Genomic DNA, 19,329 nt, shown 5'->3' on the forward strand with positions numbered 1-19,329 from the left:
ACATTGTGAGGATAACGTCCCACTATGCCATGGTAACGTCCCACCATGCCATGGTAAGGAGACCAACCATATCCTCTAGAACAGGATGGTGTGCAAACTTCACGTTTTGACGTCCTAGACTTTTAGTTGCATCATGTTTTTCTTTCTTGGTTTTCTACAAGTACTTTACAAACAAAAGAAAAACTAAAAAGTGACGAATGTAATGCTGCTCACAGCTCGTGAAATTGCCTGAGATTCAATACTTGGCAACAGAAATGGAACGCTACAACTGTGAACATAAAAAAGATACTAGATTTATATTTCTCTCTTTCGTGAATATAAATGGTAAATTGACTGCATTTATATAACGGCTTTTATCCAAAGCACTTTACAATTTAGTTCCTCACATTCATCGATTCACTCGCACATTCACACACCGACGGCGGAGGCGACCTTGGGGTCTTGGGGGCGACAGTTAATTAGTTTGATTCTTGCTCCTCCCGGGCAGCATCTCGAAGTATCCTTGAGCAAGACACTTAACCTCGCACCTTGCATGGTCGCCTCCGCCGTCGGTGTGTGAATGTGAGGAACAAATTGCAAAGCACTTTAACTTGTTTTTTTCTTTTTCAGTATCTCAACATATTGCCTCATGTTGTCCACCACGAAGCAGTTTACCCCTTCAGGGATAATAAATATCTGATCTCTTCCCCGTCTCTCCCAGGCCGGCCTTCATGGACGAGTACGAGAAGATCGAGGAGGACCTCCAGAAGCAGTACGAGACCTACGTGGAGAATTTCCGGAACCTCAGCTTCCTGGAGGCTCAGCTGGAAGAGTACCACCGCTTAGAGCAGGAGCGGTTTGAGGTACATCTGGGAGTTGTTGTTGTCTTGTACGTCTGGGAGTTGTTGTTGTTGTTGTTGTTGTTGTTGTATTGTGCGTCTGGTAGTTGTTGTTGTTGTCTTGTACGTCTGGGAGTTGTTGTTGTCTTGTACGTCTGGTAGTTGTTGTTGTTGTCTTGTACGTCTGGTAGTTGTTGGTATTGTCTTGTACGTCTGGGAGTTGTTGTTGTTGTTGTCTTGTATGTCTGGTAGTTGTTGGTATTGTCTTGTACGTCTGGTAGTTGATGGTATTGTCTTGTACGTCTGGTAGTTGTTGGTATTGTCTTGTACGTCTGGTAGTTGTTGTTGTCTGGTACAGATGTAGTGTTTAGGACTCTCCACTAGTTAACGTTATAACTAGTACCTAATGTTAGCCTAGCCTGACGTTAGCCTGGCACTAGCCTGTTAGCCTACCTGTTAACTGTTATTGTTTATCATTGAGATCAAACTTCAGCCACCTTCTCTTCTCTTTGTCGTCGGGAGGAAAGCGGTAATAAGATACCGTTTTGTTGACATCGTTCCTATTATTGCAACACGGAACACAGCACTGCACCATTTTAATGCCTTTTGATATCCCGTCTCGAAGCAGCAGGACACGGAAATCACTGGCGGCAAAATAATGACGTACCCGCTAGCCATCCCTATAGCTCTCCTACTTTGGAATGTAAATACAAGCAGCAGCCAATGTTTTTCATTTAAATGCAAAGAGGCTGCTAAATATTTTCCAGCTTGCTTGAAACTCATCCGCTCTCTTAACACATTCCCTGCCACGCAATTTGAGCATCTTATACCACTCTCTGCCAGCACTGTAAGCCTATGGAGATGTTCACCTTCTTTGCAGGGCTATAACATTTTAAATTGTATTGCTAAATTGACATTACTATGGCCCATTCAACATCGATTATCTATCGTTCAGGATGTAGGAACGTTTTACTTTTTCATTCATAGATTCATACGAAAATACCGTCTAGAATATAAATATATTTTTATCGTTTTCTGCAGTAATTCCTAGAACGTGAGATATAGGCATAAACGCATATATAGATTATCAAAGGTCGTTTGTTGGCGATACACGCTATATGAAAATTTTCAACTGTACATGATCCTAAACGTTATGACTGATCATGCGCGGATGAACGGGGGGGGGGGGTCGTTTATAATTCCGTGATCATCAGTAAATGCTTTATGTAGTATGGGTGATATATTGATCAGAGCAGTTTGCATGGATAATAATAAACAAACGCTCTGAAAGTACCATTCGACGATGAGACTGGAGGAAAAAGATCCCACTTATTTGACGGCGATCTCCTAAATCCATTTCCGGTTTGTATAATCATAATTAAACGGCCAAAAAAACGTATCGATTATTGCGTTATGGCAGCGATCGCTACACACGGACGTGTGTATACAGTCCCGCAACAATATGCGAGTGCCGGACGCATTTCCCAGACGCACAAGATCGACTCGTCCATTTCCGGTTTGGCAACTCGCCGATCATCCACCAGGCGGCAGTATTGAAGTGTTGCAGAGTTGTGCAGGCTCCAACTGCATCAGACCAGGCTCCGTGAGGGAATTATGAATAACATGGCGAAAAAATGAAATATGATCTCAATAACGCCGTACGCTGTGGATTGGCAGAATTCGCATGAACTTGAAACATGTCGTAAGCCGTTTCCGGCGTGGGATGTGTTAACACTTTCAGTGCCACGGACGACATATCTCGTTTTATTAGGCCCCCCACTGAGTGCCCACGACGACAAATATCGTTTTATTTGTTTATTAGCGATCTGATTTCATATTTCATCAACCGAGTCTCCTGTTGGTACAGCAGCTCCTCCAGCAGCTCAGAATGGAAAAAAGCGCCCCCTATCGTCTATCCCTGTGTAACTGCAGGTCAGTCGCTTAGACTGACCTGGGATCAGTCGATATGTAGAGGCGGAGCCAGCTGGCTCCTTGAGCTGGCAAGCTGTCTGCTCAACATGGAAGTCATCGCGGGACGGGAATCAGCCTGGAATATATATTCACAGTAGCCAATACTCAATCAATAAGCGTGATCGATATTTGGAATGGCGATCAGGAATTGGAATGATCTTTTTGGAGAACATCTGATCTGAGGTACGGAATCTATTTTGCCAGTCTTGGGATAATCAGAGTTGTATTCGCTGAGATCTCAGTGTTTGCCCTATGTGTGTGTGTTTGTGCGCGATCGCTGATGAGGAAATCAGAGAATCGATTTTTCAGCTCGCATCTCTAGCGTGCATACGTACCATATACTATCGATAATCTAGCGTTTATTTGAAAACCATTCATAAATAGGCCGAAAAATTACAACGTTTTTGTGTATTCTAGAATATTCCAGTAAACGTCTTTTATCATGGAATCTTTATATTTTCCTTGAAAACGAGGGCTTTTCAAAATGCTATCAAACTAAAATGAACCGATAAAAAAACAATCCGCTTCGACAATGTTGACTGGAAAACGAGTCATTGATAAGCGACGGGCAGATTAGACACATAGCCATAATTTAAAACATAGATTAGGCGTTTTTAACACTAACATTGAAGTGGATGGTGGGCATTCAACCGGTAAATCAAGGTTAAGCAAGGGCTCTGAAAGTGTTAAAGTGGAGTCCCTGTCAACAGACATGCTAGCATCATATTTCTCAAGGATGTTACTAAATGTTGTGTTGCCAAAAACCATGGACGTCTTTCATTTCAAGAGGCTTAAACCACATCTCGGTGCGGGCGTCATTCGTTTGAAGCCAGCCGACCTCCTGCAGCCACTTTTCCGAGAACACGCGCTTCTTTTGGAACATCATTTTATGTTATTCAGCAGCAGGCTATTATTTAACATTTTTAAGAATTTTTATAAACTGGTCAACACAGCTTTAGCTGCCTGATGCGCCTGCGCTGTGATGGCGCATCAGGCACCCAAAGCCGGAAATAAAGCTGTGTTTAAAATGTTTATTAGCAACGCCGAGCTTTCAAACCCTAGCGTTTGTCGGTCCGAAACCCTCGTGCAACTGTGAGTACCTTTGACATTTCTCTGCGATACTTGTACGAGAAGCGTTTTGATAGAGAAAAGCGAGACGCATAATTGTAGGAATTTTACATGGTGGGATAAGGGACTGTGTATTCACTCGGTGCATCACAGTCACGAAAGGGGCTGTACGCGTGGTAGTCACGGGGGTGATGTGCTTGGCTGATATCCCCTCCTGTTTCTATGCGTCTCTCCAGGAGACGGAGAACACTCTGAGGCTGATGCAGCACAAGCTGCGCGAAGAGGAGAAGCGGCTGATGAGGAACGGCGGTGAGACACGAACACGAACACACACACACACACACACACACACACACACACACACACACACACACACACACACACACTAACACAGAGACACACACACACACACACACTCACACAGAGACACACACACAGACACACACACACACACTCACAGAGACACACTCGCACAGAGACACACACACACAGAGACACACACACACACGTACACACACACACACACACACACACACAGAGACACACACACACACACACACACACACAGAGACACACACACACACATACACACACACAGAGACAGTCACACAGAGACACACACACAGAGACTCGCACACATACTGTACTCACACAGAGACACACACACAGAGAGACACACACACAGAGAGACACACACACAGAGAGACACACACAGAGAGACACACACACACACACACACACACACACACACACACACACACACACACACACACACACACACACACACACACACACACACACACAGACTCACCACTCGATAAGTGGTCTCAGCCTCAGTAAACTGTGCTACTTTGTAAACAACTTTGATCACAGAGAACGAGACACGTCGTCCAGAGTAATTCCCCAGAACATACTTTAAAAAGTGACGACGGCGACAACAGGTGTTCAGCTCTGAAGACACTCATGCAGCTGCTTCCTGCTCCAGCCGCCATAACACACACACACACGCATACATGTGCACATACACACACACACACACACACACACACACACACACACTAGGGCTGAGCCCAAACGTTCGAACGTTCGGACCTTCGTTCGCTACGTTGGCGTTCGAATTCTAAATCAACATTCGAATTTCTTATTTTTCAATTTAATGTTTTTTTTTTATATATTTCTTTTTTATGTCATTGGTTTAAACCAATGGGGTTTTTCTTCACAGTTGCAGATAAAGATTAGGCTACACTAATATTATACTATTATAGTATATGACTCGTCATACAAATTTAAATAAAACATTTATCATAAATGTATTGTAGCCTATCTGCATCCGCTTGGCACTCGGCGCTCCATCAAGACGTCACCATCACTTTCGTACCAACCGCTGTGCCCTTATTGGATTATTTATGTTGATGATACTGATGAGTTATATTCATTAAAGAAAGTTGATTTAATTTTAAAAAAATTACTAATTTAATCAGATTAATTACTTTATTCAAATTGAGGATTTAGTTTGAGGATATTTAATATAAATATTATTTCTTTAAATATATATATATTTTGGGGCGCCCCAGTGGCGAACCACATAGCGCGCTCAGCCGCGACACGGCCGACCCGGGTTCGACTCCCGAACCCGTCGTTATTTGCCGAATGTCTTCCCCCCCACTCTGTCTCCCATTCCTCCTCTGTCTCTCTCTACTGGACTGCCCAGTAGAATAAATAAAGCGATAAAACGCCAAAAAAATATATAAAAAAAAAATATATATATATATATAATTTATATATATATTTTTTTTAAATAAAAAAAACGAAGGTTCGAAAAACCCTGACGAAGTTCGAAGCCCAAAAACGGGCTTCGGGGACAGCTCTAACACACACACACGCACACACACACACACACACACACACACACACACACACACACACACACACACACACACACACTACTTCCAACGCAGCAACACTCATCATCTACACCAGGGCTATTCAACTAAATTGTTCAGGGGCCACATTGTCAGAAACCCAAGGGGCCAGGGGCCGGACTGCCACGGCGCCTCCCCGTGCTATGAATATATGTACACTTGACACAACACGCAACCACATTTTCACAACTTTGATTTAAAGGGGAACTATTTTACTATTTCTTTCACTATTTGGGCACTTTTACACAATTCCTGTGGGTTTATGGAACACCTCTGTAATTTTTTTTTTTTTTTAATTCATTGTTTTGTATTTCTAATCAAGTACTCAAAAACACGTTTTGAGCCTGGGCTCCAACCACTGTGGGAACTGTGTGGAAACTCAGCTGATTATCATGCAGCAGTGTCTCTCTGACATCACAAATCAGCACATTTTCAGATGACTCAGTTCAGTGAGGGTGAATATTGTGAGAAGAGAATTGGAAGAATGCGCCAATATGAGAATTAGAGACATAGATCATATTAATATAAGTCCACATAGCTAGGAAACAATGCTAAACACTGAAAAAGGCCATTTATAAGATCCCCTTTAACTACATTGCAAAAGTAGTATACTTTTCAAAAAAAGTGCTTCATTTATGTGCAACAACTGCAACATCTCCTCTTCAACATTTCAATATAAAAATAAAATAAAAAACAAACAAGTGCATGATGTGCATATGAACATTCTAACATCAACACTTGAACAAAAAAACACATTTATAGTGCAGCTGAGCTTATGAAAAAGTGCTTCATGTCTGTGCAACAACAGCAAATCACAGCATCTTATTAGCACTTATTGTCGACTCTTAACTCTCAAACATCAGGGGGGTGGGGGGCAGACAGACCTAGCCTACATACACACATCTAATGAGAGCGATTGCACTTCTTTGACTGGGCAATGGCAGAGAAAGAGGGTTCATAGGAAGTGAGGGCTACCCGCAAACAGTGATGCAAATGCTCATTTGTCAAGGAGGAATGGTTGCTTGTTTTAATGGCATTCATGTGAGAGAAACTGGATTCACAGGTGTATGTTGAGCCAAACATTGTTAGCACAGATATTGCCAGCGTTTTTATTTTGGGGAATGTCTTGACATGAATACACTTTATCCAAAATGTTGTGGTGGATTCATTCTCAAGTGCCTGCTTCAGAGCAGATGATGCTTGCATGTCAATTATTTCAAGTTGCAGGAGACCTTCATCAATGTGAAGTGATGCAAGGAACTCTTGTCCTTTTGTGGAAATAGCAGCTACATTGGCAAATGGGTTGCTCACAAAATGCATCAATTATCTGGACATGTCAAATTCATCAAATCAACTTGCAAAGTTTTCCCTCAATTTATCAATGAAATCTGTCATTAATTGAGTGACTTTTGGCTCAATTGTGCGTGTTAACGTTGACATGGGAAAAAAAGGTAAAAAAAAAAAAAAAAAAAATATTTAAAAAAAATAAAAATTTTTAATTTTTTTTATTATCATGTAATCTTTGGCGGGCCGGTCAGAATCAGCGGGCCGCCAGTTGAATAGCCCTGATCTACACACTGCGTGTTTACATTCCACCTCCAATCCTACCTCTCTCCCAATGACCTGGAGACGGTCATCCATGCTTTTATATCGTCTAGGCTGCTGGACTATTGTAATGCCCTGTATGCTGCTGCACGTCTCTTGACCGGCACAAAGAGGCGTGAACACATCAGACCAGTACTGGCTTCCCTGCACTGGCTCCCTGTTCGTTTCAGAATTGATTTCAAATTTGCTATGTTTGTGTTCAAGTCCTTAAATGGTCCTGCCCCTCAGTATCTAGCAGAACTCCTCCATCTTTGTACCCCTGCTAGAGCACTGAGGTCAGCAAATAAATTACTGTTAGATGTCCCGAGGTCTAGACTAAAGGCGATCAAGCTTTTGAGGTGGCTGCCCCTAAATTATGGAACAGTCTTCCACTGCAAATGAGGTCTGCCCAGCCCCGACAGGGTTTACATTCTACCTCCAACACAGCGTGTCCCTCTTCCTCCGCAGTGAAAGACGAGGACTCCGACATGGACATCCTGGAGGACGAGGGCTCGGACAGTGACATGGAAGAACGCAGGCCCCTTAAACCATGGCCCGCCCGAAACGGCCAGATGACAGGTACACTGAGCGTATTCTGACCCAATAAAAGCCCATTCACACAGGGGGGAGCGTGCTGGGGGGGGGGAACTTAGATTACATTTGATTAGATTCGATTAAATTGTATTGTCATCATACGGCACAAGTGCAGTACAACAAAGAGAGGTTTGGCATCCAACCAGAGTGCAAATGTAACAGTAAAGTGCAACAGTAATATACAATGTACAGGTGGTTAAACTGGGTATAGAATATATAAATGAGTACTAACGAGTAATAGTGCTAATCAGATGTATGTACAGAGTTGTAGTATTAATTAGGGCTGTCAGTTTATCGCGTTAATTCGATTAATTAATTACACAGCAAATTATCGCGTTATGAAAATTAACTCAAAATTAATTTAAAAAAAGAATTAATTAAGAAAATAAATCTCATTCATTCCATAAGAACGTAGAATACACATTTACTGATTTCTTTTTAAATATGGTCCATTTGCATGTTCTTGGTATCTGATTCTAGGGACATCTATGGATCTCAGGGAATGTATTCCCAGTGTCAGAAATACTGTGTCTGTTACTAGGCTTGAGTAAATTGTAATGAACCAAATGAGAATATCCAAAAAAAAAATGTTTATCTTTGACTGTGAATAACACCATGCTAAAATTGACCAGACCTGAAAAATCGAAGCAAATTAATAAATGGAAGATGATTAAACAGAAGGTTTTGTAGATACAGTACTGAATTCTGCCATCCGGACACATGCCATTTGAAATATGATTATAGAATATAGAATATCAGGCCTAAAATGGTTATGTGATTAAAATGCGATTAATTAGATGAATTAATTACAAATCCTGTAATTAATTAGATCGAAAGGAGCCGTAGTCGACTGCCAACCTCTTAGTTGAATGCAAAAAATTTATAAATAAAGATTATACATATTTATTTATAAATTTTTTCATCATTCTTTCCAAAAGCAAAGAGGCCTAGAAGCATGGCTAACGCTAATGGCGCACATACCAGCGAGGCTAACTGCCTAAGAAAACGGGCACAGAGGCACTGAAAGAGGATTTCACACACTAGACAAAATAATATCAAGATGTATCCATCAGTGGGCCAATTGCATGCTTTTGCAGAGGACAAGAAGCCTTCACTCGACTTCCTCAGACATTAAGCACCCCCCCACAGCCAAAATATAATATATATATATGTATATATATATATATATGATATTTTTTTCCGACTATCTGCAAATTCCGGCCAATCAAAGCCGAATATACAAATATATATATATATATATATATATATATATATATATATATATATATATATATATATACGGTAAGAATAAATATACATATATATATATATATGGTATATACAGCATTATTGTACATACAAGGATTATATGAATGTTTTCATGCTCGACCCCCGTGAATGTCTCAGTTTCGGGGGAAGAAAAGAACAATTATTATCGGACTTGCCCTTGATCTAACTTGAGCCCAACCCCCCCCCCCATCTCCCCCACCCCCGACAGGAAGGGGCGGAGCTAGTTTCATGGGCACCATGCAGGGCATCGACAGTGAAGAGGTGAGTACTGCCACTCTGCCAGGCGCCATGACAACAGCCTCTTAATATAACTGCTGGCTCTCTGTGTCACCAAGTACCACAGCTAACATCACAGGTCAGCGGTAATGAGAAACTTGACAGGACATGAAAATTATAGACCCTGGACATGAACACAGTGGGCTTTCACACCGGCAGGGCTCCGATTCAAGCTCCGGCTCCGTTCTGGATGAATGAATTGCCCAGTACAACCACAGTCTGAGGCCATGTCCAGACTAAGACGATTTTGGTCATTTTCGGTTTCGTTTCGGTTTAAGGTTTCCGTAAAAACGAAAACGTCTCAAGATAATAAGCGTGCCACAAGCTAACTAAACTTAGAAACAGGCAGTCAGGAGTCTCTAACTAACCTTAGAAACAGGCAGTCAGGAGTGTCTCTAACATTAGAAACAGGCAGTCAGGAGTCTCTAACCTTAGAAACAGGCAGTCAGGAGTGTCTCTAACATTAGAAACAGGCAGTCAGGAGTCTCTAACTAACCTTAGAAACAGGCAGCCAGGAGTCTCTAACTAACCTTATAAACAGGCAGTCAGGAGTCTAACTAACTAACCTTAGAAACAGGCAGTCAGGAGTCTCTCTAACTAACCTTAGAAACAGGCAGTCAGGAGTCTCTCTAACTAACCTTAGAAACAGGCAGTCAGGAGTCTCTCTAACTAACCTTAGAAACAGGCAGTCAGGAGTCTCTCTAACTAACCTTAGAAACAGGCAGCCAGGAGTCTAACTAACCTTAGAAACAGGCAGTCAGGAGTCTCTCTAACGAACATTAGAAACAGGCAGTCAGGAGTCTAACTAACTAACCTTAGAAACAGGCAGCCAGGAGTCTAACTAACCTTAGAAACAGGCAGTCAGGAGTCTCTCTAACTAACCTTAGAAACAGGCAGTCAGGAGTCTCTCTAACTAACATTAGAAACAGGCAGTCAGGAGTCTCTCTAACGAACATTAGAAACAGGCAGCCAGGAGTCTCTAACCTTAGAAACAGGCAGTCAGGAGTCTCTAACCTTAGAAACAGGCAGTCAGGAGTCTCTAACTAACATTAGAAACAGGCAGTCAGGAGTCTCTAACTAACCTTAGAAACAGGCAGTCAGGAGTCTCTCTAACTAACCTTAGAAACAGGCAGTATATATTTTTTAAAGTATCTTTTATAACTAAAAACAAGTTGAAAAAGGTTTTTCAAACGTTTTAAATTCCACAGCGTCTGCAGCCTGGTTTATTCACAGTTTCCATGGAAACCATGATGAACACAGCACATGGAACTATAGTCTGTTTACTTCTCTGATAACTACATCACTGGATGACTCATAACTGTTGAGACGAGGATAATTTGTGGCTGTTAGTGATTCTTTTCATTTCAAACCTTTATTTATACAGGTACAAATCTCATTGAGACACAGTCTCATTTACAAGAGCGACCTGATCCACCAAACAAATACAAATACAAGACAAGTAACTCAACTAAAAATCTAAGAGAGGCTAAAATCTAGATAAATTAAATTAAGAACAAGAACAGGCCCCCATGGATGCCCTCTCAATATTGCGTATAAGAAGTTTAAAACCCCCAATAGGAATTGGGTTCGGGAGCCTCGGTTCCTTTAGCAATAAGTTCCACGTAGATGGGGCAGAATAGGAAAAGGCTGTTTTTCCGAGTTCTGTGCGGGCAAATGGTACAGAGAGAGTTAAAAGATCCTGTGACCGCAGGCCAAAACTACTCTGTTCCTGCACCATGAGGGACGACGGGTAAGAGGGGAACAGACCAAGGAGAGATTTATAGATGAAGCTGTACCAGTGGAGAGTCCTACGCAAGTGTAGAGACGTCCAACCTAGAAGTGAGTAGAGCAGTGGTCACCAACCTTTTTAAGCCCAATATCACCTTTTTTTTTTTTTTTTTTTTTTTTGTGAAGGCACGATCTACCTATTGAAGCGTTGAGAGAAAAAGACAGCCAAGATTGTACTTTAAACTAAATGACTTTTATTTGCCTGTATTCTAATTACATGCAATGCTTTGGTCTAACATTAAAACGTCAAAGTAGAACTGTAATATGTACTTTCTCAGTCAGTGCTAACTAAGTGCAGTCATCTTATGCAGCATCACCTTTCACATCAAAACAAAGGTACAACTGGAATGTGGACTTTCTCATATTATTAACATTGCCAAACATATTTACAATTAGCATTTTATAAAGTAGAACTGTAATATCGCTGCTGGCGGAACAAAACCTTGTAACTCTATTTTTTTATTATTTTCTTTATCAACTCAGTAGATCATCCTCCATGTGTGTGTGGTTTTACAAAGTCTACACAATGGGAAAGCATTAAACCAATCATCTGTCTAAACCTCGTAACTCTATTCGCCCTCAAATCTGTGTTTTTTTTTTTTTATCTGCTGAAAAGTTGGGTTTTTGGAGTTACGAGGTTTTGTTCCGCCAGTAGCGATATATAATTTCTCAGTCAGTGCTAAGTGCAGTCATCTTAGGGCCCGGGTCCACCTGCCTCATATTTATGACCGCACGCGTCTTTTTTCAATGTATCCCAATGGGGAGAGAGCGCATGCGCCGCCTATAGGAAATGCGCTGCAGTCGGCTTCTTTTTTTCAGCTTTTTTGTGCGGCCGAAAGTTGAAACTTTCTGAACTTTCAGAGCGATGCGCTGAGCTCATTTTCAGACAACCAATCACAGCCATTCATATCTACCACTCTGTTTGTAACCTGACACCGGAGCTGCCTGCCTGTCTTGGCTGTCTCCCACAAGAGACGGGCCATTGAGATTCGCGACAAAACACAAATACACTAATAATAATAACTACACGAATACACTACTAAAAAGCTAATAAAAAGCAAAGGGCGAACTGTGGTGTCAGGCAATAACTATATATATAATTAATATACAATAAAGTGTATTAAAATATGCTATAATATGTGCAAAACCGCGGCAGGAAAAAAACGATAAAAAGATGGCTGTAGATTTCTTTCTGTCATCTACAAGATGCGCTTCATGCCAGCACTACCGGCGCACTGCCAGCGTTTTTGTGAGATAGGTGGACGCGGGCCCTTATGCAGCATCACTTTTCACATCAAAACAAAAGTAGACCTGTAATGTGGACGCTCATATTATTAACATTATAAAATGCTAATTGTAAATATGTTTGTCAAAGTAGAACTGTACTTTCTCAGTCAGTGCTAAGTGCAGTCATCTTATGCAGCATCACTTTTCACGTCAAAACAAAAGTAGAACTGTAATGTTATTAATAATAATAATTATAATAATATAATTATAATAATAAATTATAATAATAATAATAATAATATTATTAAAAAAAAATTACCCAGGGAAAGATCTACAGGGAAAGTCTCAAAGATCGACGGGTTGGTGACCACTGGAGTAGAGGGTACACAATAATAATAATAATAATAATAATAATAATAATAATAATAATAATAATAATAATAATAATAATAATAATAATAACTTTATTAATGATGTGTGAGGGGCTTACAACCAGTGATGAATCTCAACGCCCCATGGTAGACTGCGTTTTAAGTGAAGAGTGTGTAGATGTACAGAACATCACCGTAATATCTAAACAGTACATCCAGTTCAAAGTCAAACTGTCCTGGTCACATTTTCACACAAAGCTGGTGACGTACAGGCATAGAGACAGCTCCGCGTAAGAGTGTGTAATTATAATAATTACAATAAACCTTCTTTGTACAGCACCTTTCATACAAGAATTGCAGCTCAAAGTGCTTCACAGCAGGGATGTATCAAATAGACATAAAATGGGCAGATAATTGACAGAAGTGTTGAGGGATGAAGACATTTTTCTTGACAGGTCAGTTTGCAATTCTTGTATGAAAGGTGCTGTACAAAGAGAGTTTATTGTAATATTATAATTACACACTCTTACGCGGAGCTGTCTCTATGCCTGTACATCACCAGCTGCTGCCAACAGCTTTGCCCAAGAGTGTGAAAATGTGGACCAAATGTGGACATCCGTGACCAGGACAGTTTGACTTTGAACTGGATGTTCTGTACATCTGCACACTCTTCACTTGTTAGACAGCGTCTACCATGGGGCGTTGAGATTCATCACTGGTTGTAAGCCCCTCACACATCATTGTACCCTCTACTCACTTCTAGGTTGGACGTCTCTACACTTGCGTAGGACTCTCCACTGGTACAGCTTCATCTATAAATCTCTCCTCGGTCTGTTCCCCTCTTACCCGTCGTCCCTCATGGTGCAGGAACAGCGTAGTTTTGGCCTGCGGTCACAGGATCTTTTAACTCTCTCTGTACCATTTGCCCGCACAGAACTCGGAAAAACAGCCTTTTCCTATTCTGCCCCATCTACGTGGAACTTATTGCAAAAGGAACTGAGGCTCCCGAACCTAATTCCCATTGGGGGTTTTAAAACTTCTTATACGCAATATTGAGAGGGCATCCATGGGGGCCTGTTCTTGTTCTTGCTCTTAATTTAGTTTATCTAGATTTTTGCCTCACTTAGATTTTTAGTTGAGTTACTTGTCTTGTATTTGACTGGAACTTGTTTTATGTATTGTTGGTTTTTGTTTGGTGGATCAGGTCGCTCTTGTAAATGAGACTGTGTCTCAATGAGATTTTTACCTGTATAAATAAAGGTTTGAAATGAAAAGAATCACTAACAGCCACAAATGATGCTCATCTCAGTTATGAGTCATCCAGTGATGTAGTTATCAGAGAAGTAAACTGACTATAGTTCCATGTGCTGTGTTTATCATGGTTTCCATGGAAACTGTGACTAAACCAGGCTGCAGACGCTGTGGAATTTAAAACTTTTGAAAATCCTTTCTCAACTTGTTTTTGGTTATAAAAGATAGCGCTCCTTTCCCCCTCGCTCAGCGCTGCTTTCCCCCTCGCACCTCACTCCTTACTCCTCTATACTCCTCACTCCTTAGTCCTTAGTCCTCGCTCCTTACTCCTTACTCCTCACTCCTCACTCCTCGATCCTTACTCCTCACTCCTTGCTCCTTACTCCTCACTCCTCGATCCTTACTCCTTACTCCTCACTCCTTGCTCCTTACTCCTCACTCCTTGCTCCTTACTCCTCACTCCTCGCTCCTTACTCCTCACTCCTCGATCCTTACTCCTCACTCCTTACTCCTTGCTCCTCCCTCCTCACTCCTTGCTCCTTACTCCTCACTCCTCGATCCTTACTCCTCACTCCTTACTCCTTGCTCCTCCCTCCTCACTCCTTGCTCCTTACTCCTCACTCCTCGATCCTTACTCCTCACTCCTTACTCCTTGCTCCTCCCTCCTCACTCCTTGCTCCTCACTCCTCACTCCTCGATCCTTACTCCTCACTCCTTGCTCCTTACTCCTCACTCCTCGATCCTTACTCCTCACTCCTTACTCCTTGCTCCTCACTCCTTACTCCTTGCTCCTCCCTCCTTACTCCTTGCTCCTTACTCCTCCCTTGCTCCTTACTCCTCACTCCTTGCTCCTTACTCCTCACTCCTTGCTCCTTACTCCTCACTCCTCGATCCTTACTCCTCACTCCTTACTCCTCACTCCTCACTCCTTACTCCTTGCTCCTTACTCCTTACTCCTTGCTCCTTCCTCCTTCCTCCTTACTCCTCCCTCACTCCTTGCTCCTTACTCCTCTACTTACTCTTTAAGCTCTCTCTCTCTCTCTCTCTCTCTCCTTCACATGCATTATTTTAAAAAGCCCAACATGGCTTCCTCCCGAAGCCCGCTCCCACGTGTCCATACGCCACGGAAAGGAAAGGTTTGTGCAGGAAGAGTGGGATGAAACGTGTCAGATCCCTGTGACCAGATCCCTGTAGCAGATCCCTGTCGGATCCCTGTGTCAGATCCCTGTAGCAGATCCCTGTGTCAGATCCCTGTAGCAGATCCCTGTGTCAGATCCCTGTAGCAGATCCCTGTGTCAGATCCCTGTAGCAGATCCCTGTGTCAGATCCCTGTAGCAGATCCCTGTAGCAGATCCCTGTGTCAGATCCCTGTAGCAGATCCCTGTGTCAGATCCCTGTGCTGTAGCAGATCCCTGTGTCAGATCCCTGTGTCAGATCCCTGTGCTGTAGCAGATCCCTGTGTCAGATCCCTGTGTCAGATCCCTGTAGCTTATGGTTCCAACATCCACCAGATTAACACATGGACTCCATTATGACATAAAGGCGGCTTAATTATGTACCGTAGGTATCTGACCGCTACAGAAGTTAGGTATCTGACCTACAGAAGTTAGGTATCTGACTTACAGAAGTTAGGTATCTGACCTACAGAAGTTAGGTATCTGACTTACAGAAGTTAGGTATCTGACTTACAGAAGTTAGGTATCTGACTTACAGAAGTTAGGTATCTGACCTACAGAAGTTAGGTATCTGACTTACAGAAGTTAGGTATCTGACTTACAGAAGTTGGGTATCTGACTTACAGAAGTTAGGTATCTGACTTACAGAAGTTGGGTATCTGACTTACAGAAGTTAGGTATCTGACTTACAGAAGTTAGGTATCTGACTTACAGAAGTTAGGTATCTGACTTACAGAAGTTAGGTATCTGACCTACAGAAGTTAGGTATCTGACTTACAGAAGTTAGGTATCTGACCTACAGAAGTTAGGTATCTGACTTACAGAAGTTAGGTATCTGACTTACAGAAGTTAGGTATCTGACTTACAGAAGTTAGGTATCTGACCTACAGAAGTTAGGTATCTGACTTACAGAAGTTAGGTATCTGACCACTACAGAAGTTAGGTATCTGACTTACAGAAGTTAGGTATCTGACCGCTACAGAAGTTAGGTATCTGACTTACAGAAGTTAGGTATCTGACCGCTACAGAAGTTAGGTATCTGACTTACAGAAGTTGGGTATCTGACCTACAGAAGTTGGGTATCTGACTTACAGAAGTTAGGTATCTGACCTACAGAAGTTAGGTATCTGACTTACAGAAGTTAGGTATCTGACCGCTACAGAAGTTAGGTATCTGACTTACAGAAGTTGGGTATCTGACCGCTACAGAAGTTAGGTATCTGACCTACAGAAGTTGGGTATCTGACTTACAGAAGTTGGGTATCTGACTTACAGAAGTTAGGTATCTGACTGCTATAGAAGTTAGGTATCTGACCGCTTTAGTATATTGTATATTTTCTATAGTGTTTGGTCTTTATTACAGAACCAAGCATTTCACTGTAATGTACATGTACCTTATATGTGACAAATAAAACTAAACTTGAACTAGTGCAAATTTGTAGGAATAAATAGATAGAAATATGGTGTTTAAAGTGAGTGAAGTGATGGTTTCGGGATCACGTGGGTTTTCCCTGCCGCTGACGATTGTTTGCGTCCAACTTTCCAGACGGAGGACAGCGAGATCGGCGTGGACGAGGACGACGAGGCCGAGGAGGAGGAGAACGAGGACCTGGACGCGGACAACGACAGCTTGGACGGACCCGCCAGGTCCAAGACCACCCGGCCCTCCAGGGGGGCCCTGAGGCCCCCACTGCTGGAGGAGAGCGATAATGACTTCTGAGCTCACGGTGTGAGCGCATTCAAGCGTGCACGGGGTGTGCAAACACACACACACATATTCTGCGTGTTCTGCAGTCATACTCTTTTATCTTACAGCTCATAAATATCAATGGTTCTCATAAATATTCACCACTCATTTACCAAGCTACACGACGACAACAATGCCTCACAACGAAATTATAGCCTTTTTGTGTGTATTTGCACTGTATACGATGTTTTGCCCAAATAAAAATACCAATTATTTTAATGTGTCCTTTTGTGTGTTTCGCTTGACATTAATATAACAAAGGCACTGGATGAAAACATGGCAAGGCTCTGATTGGGCTAGCACTGAAAGCGAGGTCTACCTCTTATAATACCTACTTATACAACGGCATGCAAATTTCTCGATTCTGATTGGCCATTTACATGTCTTTATTGGCAACAATCCACGGTCCTGGGCTCAGGACCCGCCCACAACCGAATCACATATCACTCCCCGGCTCACTCCGGGAGAAAACAAGATCGCGGACAACAAATGGATATGTTGATAGCACCATAACGACTAAATATGAAGCGATTCTGTCAAGGGGAATGTGTTAGTCCTTTAAACAATGTTGGATGATGTAATTGATGGGTCTTGAGTCAATCTAGAACAAAAGAAAAATCGCGGATTGATTGATTGATTAATTGATTGATTTAAATTTCTACTTCCTTCCCACTGACTGCAGCGTTCACTCTCACACTGTCCGACGCTGGCGTACCCACAAACACACACACACACATACACACACACACACACACACACACACACACACACACACACACACACACACACACACACACATACACACACACACACACACACACACACACACACACACTGTGACACACACACACACACACACACACACACGCACACACTGTGACACACACACACACACACACACTCCTGTCTGCAACAGCGGGGGAGTCAGACAGAGAGAAGCAGCGCTGTTTTAAGTGAGCATGGTCTATTGAATTGATTGATTGGTTGATTGCTAATTTTATTACTGTACCCCTGGTTTCCAACTGGTTAAGTTTAGGCTAAAAGAAATAAATAAATAAATAGGGCGAAGAAAACGTTTTTTTCCTATAGGGCAAAGAAAACGTTTTAATTTGTTTTACCTACTTTATATAGAAGCATCTAAGAATGAAGTTCTATGGAAAGTAGGTCTGCATTCCCTTAACAATTGTGTGTATTGAGCTGTACTGTATTGTACCCATTCTGCATCTGGTAATAAAATTTTCAATCAATCATTCCAATAATACACAGTTGGATGTGTTAGTTGGTTGGATGCACTTCAAGCTGCTTCCACATGAGGCAACTTCTCTCAATCATTCCAATAATACACAGTTGGATGTGTTAGTTTGGTTGGATGCACTTCAAGCTGCTTCCACATGGAGGCAACTTGTCTTTTTTGTAGTTGTGGGAACTACTTTTTCTGGCGGATGGTTTTTTCAATAAATCTTCGATTAATGTGTGTTTATTGTATAGAAATAAGGTTGGATGAATCTGGCAGTTGTATAAAAGCTTTACACCACTTGTAGTCGTGATTTGTGACCAATAAACCATGCCTAGGGGGGTCTAACGACCACCCCTAGGCATGGTTTATTGGTCACAAACCACTCCTGCGCGTGATGTAATGCTTAATTACACACCTGCATATGACCCATATAACTGTATGATAGCATGTACAATAGTGCTATATATACTATATTTATATATGTATTCTTACCGTATATATATATCCACATCTATATCCATACCTGCATATAATTTGTACATATCTGTAGATACTATCTATATATGTACATACCTTACCTATTCTTACTAGTTACACTGCTGGCCAGTATGACTTACTACCATAGTGTCTTTATACCTGTATCACTGTATATATTAATACTACAACTCTGTACATACATCCGATTAGCACTATTACTCAGTAGTACTAATTTATATATTTTATACCCAGTTTAATCACCTGTACATTGTATATTACTATTGCATTTTACTGCTACATTTGCACTCTGGTTGGATGTCAAACTTATTTTCGTCGTACTGTACTGTATGATGACGACACATTTTAATCTAATCTCATCTATATACGTGGTCATGAAACGATCCGTGTGGACTTACTGTAACTGCGGAGGTTGGAAACTTTCCATCTGTACTTTCCTTCCTCTTTTTGGATCTTTTTATTTGAAATCTTTATTTCAAACATGTAAATAAATACAAACAATATAAAATCAAAACA

General features: G+C 41.6%; 1 protein-coding gene across 3 annotated transcripts in view; it reads left to right on the plus strand.

Annotated features, from left to right (window-relative positions):
- Positions 1 to 17,300, plus strand: part of cluap1 (clusterin associated protein 1) — a 36,512-nt gene extending 19,212 nt beyond the window's left edge. For all 3 annotated transcript variants that reach the window (XM_084322738.1, XM_084322737.1, XM_084322739.1), the window contains exons 9-13: positions 701 to 842; positions 4,094 to 4,166; positions 7,832 to 7,942; positions 9,456 to 9,508; positions 16,881 to 17,300. In XM_084322738.1, coding sequence (XP_084178864.1) covers positions 701 to 842; positions 4,094 to 4,166; positions 7,832 to 7,942; positions 9,456 to 9,508; positions 16,881 to 17,054 — 553 coding nt within the window. In that variant the 3' untranslated portion in view covers positions 17,055 to 17,300. The remainder of the gene's footprint in view (positions 1 to 700; positions 843 to 4,093; positions 4,167 to 7,831; positions 7,943 to 9,455; positions 9,509 to 16,880) is intronic.
- Positions 17,301 to 19,329: the final 2,029 nt, after the last annotated feature.

The sequence above is a fragment of the Notolepis coatsorum genome (genome assembly GCF_963971535.1).
Source record: "Notolepis coatsorum genome assembly, chromosome: 10".
Lineage (NCBI taxonomy): Eukaryota > Metazoa > Chordata > Actinopteri > Aulopiformes > Paralepididae > Notolepis > Notolepis coatsorum.